This window comes from Synchiropus splendidus, chromosome 9 (genome assembly GCF_027744825.2).
Source record: "Synchiropus splendidus isolate RoL2022-P1 chromosome 9, RoL_Sspl_1.0, whole genome shotgun sequence".
Lineage (NCBI taxonomy): Eukaryota > Metazoa > Chordata > Actinopteri > Syngnathiformes > Callionymidae > Synchiropus > Synchiropus splendidus.
This window is the reverse complement of record NC_071342.1, coordinates 9,270,961-9,278,996: the sequence shown is the minus strand read 5'-3', so window position 1 is coordinate 9,278,996 and position 8,036 is coordinate 9,270,961. Positions and strand designations below refer to the sequence as shown.

The window sequence follows — 8,036 nt, the reverse complement described above, 5'->3', positions numbered from 1 at the left end:
CTTATACTGCTATAAAAAGCAGCTAAAATGTGTCACAGACTTCTAAAGTTTCAGAACATCATGCAGGTCCAAGACACTGAGAGTACATTTACACTTTCTATTGGAGAAAGGTGGACAAAAACATATCCGCAGAAACCATGGACCACACAATGGAGAACTGTAATACAAAACGTGGATTAAAACAGTGTTGCGGGGTTGATGAAACAGTGCCCTTGTTTTCACAGGCCACTAGATGGCGCTCTTGGTTTAGAATGATGTGAGGGTTCATTGAATTAGTCCTTCAAGTCCAAACATCGTACAGTGCCATCTGGTGGCCTCTGAAATTAAGGAAACTGTTTCATGAAGCCTCATCTACCCTTCTATACTGTGTCATGAAGCCTCATCTACCCTTCTATACTGCGTCATGAAGCCTCATCTACCCATTACTGGATGTTCCTGTCATTTAGGCAAGACCTAAACGAACAAATAGGCTTTTAGCTAGACACACATCATTGTGTCCTTGCGATCACCGGCGCCATATTTGATCTGGCGGTTCATCCATACTTACCAAGTATGCAGAGACTTGGAGTTGATCGTTGGACGCAGGGATGAAATTTAAAAATGTACCTAAAAGTCTGGGAACAGAGGTCAAGAAACGCTGCATATTAATACACAGTATACTGTACACACACTGCCTAATCATACTACAAATCAATATGGAATTTTGTGAAAGACTTCTGTCACATATTTTGAGTACATCACAATCTTATTTTCCAGCGCTGTGATGTCGAGATGAATCAAACAGAAAAGTGGTCACGTCAGACAGAAAAATTGATGGAGGAATTGATCGATCTTTACATGCTTGAAAGATCAATGTTGAACTTCCTCTTACAGGCACCATAGAGGCAACAACAAGCTGCTTTCGATGAAGGCACATGACTCTAGTGAAGAGTGGTTATTCAGATCTGCACGGACAGTACTGACCCACTGAGACTGCAGCTCCTCACCTCCTCACCAGTCCAGTCCAGTTTTCATCGAAACTCTGCGAGCAGACTTTTTGAGACCATAGTTTCTGTCATTCATGATAAGGAAATGCGACTTATTTTCAGTAATGCCACCGCAGTTTGCATTCATTGTATTTTTCCTTTTCTTTTTTCTCCATTTATTCATTTGGGGCATGATATTTGGTCTAATTTTAAAATATGTCACCGTTCTACGGGACAGCATTTGTAAATTGTGTTTTTAAGATGTACAAACATGAAGCGACTACAGGCACATTTGAAATACGTTCGGAAAACACGCTTTGGTTGGTAATAAAACTGCATCACAATAGGAACTCACACGCCCGGAACTGAAGTCGCCGCTGTTGTTGTGACCGGTGCATTTCTCTAGAGCGAACCTCCGTGTTTCCGCTGTTGGACCTGCACTCAGGCTTTTGTCGTCTAACTCATCCACGTAAGTATTCAAAACACAGGACACTGGATATCGAAAATTCGTTTTGAAAGTGTGGAAATGTATTGCTGTCGCTGATCAAGGACACAGTTCCTCACATGCCGTTGTTGAGTCACTCAAAAGACGTTAGCATGCTAACGAGAGCTAGCACACGATAGCGTTCGGCTCTTCATGAGTGTCTCTTCTCGCCTCCAGAATGACGGATAGATACAACATCCACAGTCAACTGGAACATCTGCAGTCCAAGTACATCGGCACCGGACACGCGGACACGAGCAAGTGGGAATGGCTGGTGAACCAGCACCGGGACTCGTACTGTTCGTACATGGGACATTTTGACCTGCTCAACTACTTCTCTGTGGCCGAGAACGAGAGCAAAGCGCGGGTCCGCTTCAACCTCATGGAGAAGATGCTTCAGCCGTGTGGACCACCGGCTGAGAAACCAGACGACGCCTGATTTCTGTGGATGTACTTTGTTTTCTAATCACGATTTTGGACTCGTGCATCCCGAGGAGTTTGTCCTGTGGGTGGCTCAAAGTCTTGTGCGTTTCTGTAAAAGTACGGAAGCCTGGTTGTGTTTGAGTATGTCTCTGCGATAATAAACATTTTTACTTCTTTACTTTGCTCATGTTTTTCCTCAAAAGTGTGAAAGTGTACATTATTCTCAACACAGAACTTTTGGCAAATTCTTTGTCAAGGGCAGCGGTAGAGAGTTAAATAGGATTTAATCAAAATAAGATGATTCCCATTTGGTCTTATTGTCCTGACTGAAATAGTGATATTTAAAATAGCCATATAAGTTGACCAGCGTCCATGGAAATATTGCACCAGCAGTTGAGTTGTGAAGGTGATGGAATTATCAGTTAAATGTGACATAAACGCTTGGTATTCAGGTGTGTCTCAAAGCTGTCTCCTTTTCTTACGATACAATATTTTAACGTTTAATTATTTCTGAAAATATTTTCTGTATGCTACATGATATTTTCATCTTAATTTTACGTCAATTCTATCACCAGACATAATATTAGCTCAGGAGGATAGACTCACAATGGTTTGGGTGCAGTAATAAAATTTATTATTGTTATAGTGACAGTGATCAAGCAATGTCTGGGTGGAGAAGGCTGTCCATTGTAACCCCCAAAGAGAAATACCGAATGAACAAGATTCAGTTTGTAAAACAATCATTTTATTAAAACAACACATCATATCTTGTCATAACATTGTGTCCGTTTTGTTTTGTTTACTCATATTTCAATTTCATCCCCTGAAAGATTCCGACTTCTTGGCAAAATAAATTGAGCACATCTGATCTTACACGAAGATCAGACAGTTAAAGTGGAGCTTTATATATGCAGGCAATACACTGCTGTGAGTCTGCACAAACAAAATCTCACCTCGTGTGGAGTCTGTTGTTTCAGTTATGGTTCTTCAAACACGCTATAAACTGTGCACTGCCTTAATAGTTTTGTGTTGGACTCACAACTTAGAATCAGAATCAGAATCAAATTTATTGCCATGGTCAGTGGGGAGCCCACTAACTAGGAAAGTGTTTTGGAATAAAGTGCTGACAAAAAAAATAAATAATAATAATAAAATAAATAGAATAACAACAAGGCTGTTCACGAATTCAACAGTCTGACGGCTGAGGGTAAGAAGCTGTTCCTGTGACGGGAGGTTCTGGTCTGGATGGACCGTAGCCTCCTGCCAGAGGGAAGAGGAACAAACAGTCCATGTCCAGGGTGAGAAGAGTCGGCTCTGATCCGACCTGCACGTCTCTGGATCATGGAGACATACAGGTCCTGAAGAGGTGGCAGGTTGCAACCGATCACCTTCTCAGCAGAACGTACGATGCACTGCAGTCTGCTCTTGTCCCTGGAGGTGGCACTGTTGTACCAGACAGTGATGGAGGAGGTGAAGATGGACTGGATGATGGCCGTGTAGAACTCCACCAGCAACTTCGTCGGCAGTCGTAGTTTTCGTAGCTGCCTTAGGAGGAACATTCTTTGCTGGGCCTTCCTGATGAGGGACCTGATGGTTGGCTCCCATTTGAGGTCCTCGGTGATGGTGGTTCCCAGGAAGCAGAAGGAGTCTACAATAGGAATGGATAAACCAGCCAACATGGGAGGGGACGGAGAAACTGTTACTCTCCTGAAGTCTATGACCATCTCCACTGTCTTCTGGGCGTTGAGCTCCAGGTTGTTGTGACTGCACCAGGACACGGATTCTATTTAAAATAGTGCTCCGTCTATATATACTTGGAAGTCCAGGGAGGTGTCAAATAATATGTCAATGTTCACATATGTATGTTGAAAAATTGCAAATGAAGGGGGCTGACATTCCACTGCTTCTGTCTCAGTGGGTGTTTTCATCTCAGAAACTTAGTGTTTGAAGAGATTTAAATCCTTTGGTTGCCTTGTTTGGTCAGTGCTCCATCTCAATCTTGCTGCAAGAATTACTATTTTAATTCTTGAATTCATTATCATACTTCTGTCACCTGATTCTTCTATTCCTTCAACACGTCCTTTTTTCCCCAAATTTAGAAAATCGTCTGGAATAAAAAGTACCCAAGAATGCCTGAAGAACTTATACAGAGATCAAAAGTCAGCACGGCGTAAGTCTTGCTTAACCTAACATTGTTCAGCGTTCAGTTGCATCCCCGACCCCGCCCTCCTTCATGGTTGTTAAAAAAAAGACCCTCGACTGAACGCATGTGCGTCTCCGTCTCAGCTCACTCACATGATCATCCTACTTCTGACACCACTTGCCTCCATGGTAATCCTCTGCCCTGGACCTGTCCTCCCTGTCTGAGGAAAAACCTCTGCGCTGATCCGAGCACACAGCACAGACCGCCGCATCAGGAGCGACTGGTAGTTGTTTTAACACTGTCCACCTACACAGTCTCATCCGTACATGTAATTTAAACATGTGTCTGCGGGCGTCCGCCCACTCGCTCTAGAGCCACTTTTCAGGCCACTGAGCTTGGGGAAGATAGTCAAAGATGATGAAGAGGCGGTAAATTGCTATGGGCTGAGTGTAATTTGAGCAGGCACTGTGATTATAGTTTCAACGCAGCGCATCTGAAGGCCAGAAGTGTTTGAGTTACGTTGCTAACATGTCATCAGCCAGGCATTTTCCTGTACTTCAATGTCCTGCCTTTGGTACAGGACATCTTGGACTTGATGTGAATTCTTCAGCAAGGAACACGACAAGAATAAGAGTGTAGCAATGCAGCAAGGCAGCTGGTGGACGCAGGTGTCAAAAGGTCTTCGATCATCCACAATCTAGGTACAAAACGGTCCTATGTATCTCCCAATGTTAAAGTATTCTTTATAAAAATTCCTGAATCCAGACAGGGAATCACCGAATCACTATCAATATTGACTCATTTGTCCTTTGTATCAAGTCACATATTTCCTGACACCCATAACTTTTCCCGTTATTTTGAACACAGTCAAACAAATGCTGTCAAAAACATGCTCTTTAAAGACGATGGATCTCAGAAGGTCTGGAGTGACTCAGATTGCAGCTCATCCAGATCTGAAACCACGATTCGCGATCGATGTTCCGATCTTGTATTGGATTCTACAAATGCCAGGACCGTGCTCTTGAATGAGGGCGGAATGAGGTTTTTCTTCAGTCATGACTAGATGGGTAGATGTGGTATCATGAAACAATGTCTTAACTTTTCGTCCAGTAGATGGGGCTCTTGCTCTAGAAATTATATGAGGTGGTTCAACATTTCACAGCAGGCAGATTGTGCTGCTGAAGGCTTTTATTCTATTGGCTCAAGTTTTAAAGGCAGTATCTTCCTGGATTTGTGTTTAGTTGCTCCAAAACCTCTTTGCTCGGGTCCAGCCAGAGCTAGATCCCAAGCACATAGTGATGTATGGATCGTTGGACTGGATAACTCCCACTGTTGGGATTAGTGTGAATCAATAGCTTTGATTCCTGTGTTCAGGTGGAATCTAAAACAAAGCTCTGAAACACAGCTCTGCATCCTAATAAAGCATCTGGGCCTCACAGACGGTGCTCTTCTGAAGTGGATCGTTGCACATCGACAAGGGAACGAGAGACTTGCAAAGATCAGCTGGCTCTCTGCGTCCACTTGCTGACTTCAGGTGATTTTATTGAAGGCTGTGTGACACCCAGGAGGAGGGCGGGCGATGACTCATTGTTGGATTGAGACGCATGCGAGCAGACGCCAGGGAACTTGTGCTGTCTGTTGAAGTGTTTTTGGTGGGGTAAGTCCTCGCCATCTGTTCACGCTGTGAGTGTCGTGGAAATACTGTTGCCTAGTCAGACGTGAAGAGCACACACACACGCTTGTATTGCTCTCCATGCAGGAACATTGGGAGGTTTCTCATTGCCATAACCCTTTCCCCAGCCTCTTACCTCGAACTTAACCCTCCAAGAAACATGGCTATCACCTTGTTATTTTGAAGTCTTCATCCTCAAATTGAGGTTTGGACCTGTGGGGACCGGCATCCTTGAGGGGACATGACGTCCCCTCAGGGATGGTGTTTTGTCAAGAATTTGTCCTCACGAGGCAGTGTAAACAAGCCGCCACACACACACACACACACTGGTGAGAGGAAACGCTCATAAACCCACAGTATATCACAAAGACAGGCCTCGTGATGTTTGCTCAGTTTCCACCTGATTTAGATCCCAAAGATGACCTGGCCTGCTTCCCAGTCAGCTTTATCGGCGATCATAATTTTTTTTAATACATAAAGACATAGAAAAACTGTCCGTCTGAGTCCACTGCGGGCAGAAGTCAACCTGAACTGGGTCCTTTGCTTGCTGACTACGCTGGGCACTTTGGTTTCCTTCCAAAAACAATGAGGGTTAACTGCTCCCTCTAAACTGTCCGCAGGTGGAAATATGAGCAACAAAGATGGTTTTAGGACGGGCGCCCACATTAACATTTTAAGGTGTAGCACTCTGCCTTAGTGCTTAGGGAGGAAATCGGAGTGTACAAAAAACCTCTTTATAAGTTACATTAAGGTCCTGTATTTTTGATGAAAAGCAAAACTTGCACTAGAATGGCCACAATAATGTACACTAATTTTGCCAAAACATTATGATGGGAAGAAAGTCTGGCCGCTCTGTGAGGGAGGGTGACACCTCAGCTGTAGATTACCTTACCGCCATTAGACCCCCATTACCTCCCTGAAGGGTCCAGCCTTAACCTGGTGTTAAGTCTTACATTACGACCATCAACTCTGAGCTCGCTCCCTTGAGTCGTTCGGTCTCTGGCAGGAAGCCTGGAGGTCCCACTGCTAAGGATGGCCTGCCACTCTGATAGTTCATCACCACTCTAATGGTCCTCGGGTCACAGGTGGGGCACGATTTGTTACGCCTTCTTCTCGCCATCTTTCCCAGAGTGAGGAAGAAATTCAGTACCATTCTGATGGAGTTTAAAGGCCCACAGGAGGATGTAAAGTTGTTGGCAGGATGAAGTTCGCACAGCAGAATTATAGTAGATTTTTCTGGCATTTTCTTCTTCATTTTTCTACTTTTAAATAGCATGCTTCAGATTTCAGTAAAAATGCAGTGTGTCTTTGAGCAGGGGAAAAGTGTGATGTTCTTTGGTGGGAGCTGTGTGAGGTAGCCGCGTGGAGGTGAACTGAAGTACCAGGTGGGCAGCACATGTGATTGCTTTGAGGGGGAGCTCACACTCGCCAGTATTTGTAAGAATGGAATTATTGATGCAAAGCAGAGAGTTGAGAAGTTGGACCTGGACCTGGTGGAGGACGTCTGCTTTTTGCTAAAACAATAAATAAATAAATATTGAAACTTTTTTTAGTAACCCTAAAGTCAAAAGAAAGAAGGGCAACTCCAGGATGAATGGACAACTAGTGCTTGATTCATGTCAAATACTTTTCAGTTTTTGCCCGTAACATTTCAACCCACGCTGCAACAGAAAGCCAACCTTCCCTACTTGTCGTTCCCCCTCTCTCTGTTTGACCCATTTTGTCCTCCATCACGCCCACACGGTCAAAATCTTTCCATTACATGCAGGAAACTGCATTCATCTCCCTGCAGTAATTCACAGCTTCACGTAATGTTTGCACACGTGTTTACTGTTTCGCTAAACTGTGAAAATCCCCTTTGATCTACGGCGAATTACATAAATGGAAAAGAAGCCCAGTAGCATTTTTGCTCAGATTAATTTTCATAGCTGTTTATCAATGCAAGATTAAGTCTGCTGTTGAGCAACTCCCATCTGAATCACATTCTGCCTTGCAGTGATGGTATGACAGTAAGAGGTGTTTTCCATCCTCCCACTGTGGAGCGGAACACCAATCATGTATAGATTTCCAACTAGTATGTTCAACTGCTTCTGAGATGAAGGCTGTGAAACAGGCGCTCCGAAGTCAAGCTGCTGCTGTTTGGCTGCAGTGGCAGACCAGTGAAACTTTGCAGCATCTGCTTCGGGCTCTTTTCCCACGAGCTTGGTTGATTGACGCATGCACTTTCTAAAGATGTTACGCCAGATTGGAATTGCTCGTCTTTCAAAAGTTCAAGTTAGTATACTCAGAAAAATGTAAATGTTTGTTGAAGTAAATAAACACAAGACAACAGGAACGTTCATGATAGAT

The 8,036-nt window shown here is 43.9% G+C and overlaps 1 protein-coding gene across 1 annotated transcript; it reads left to right on the top strand.

Moving 5' to 3' along the window:
• Positions 1-1,347: 1,347 nt before the first annotated feature.
• Positions 1,348-2,027, top strand: sf3b5 (splicing factor 3b, subunit 5). Its single transcript, XM_053875639.1, has 2 exons — positions 1,348-1,434; positions 1,627-2,027. The coding sequence occupies exon 2, from the start codon at positions 1,628-1,630 to the stop codon at positions 1,886-1,888; it is 261 nt and encodes an 86-aa protein (XP_053731614.1). The 5' UTR covers positions 1,348-1,434; position 1,627; the 3' UTR covers positions 1,889-2,027.
• Positions 2,028-8,036: the final 6,009 nt, after the last annotated feature.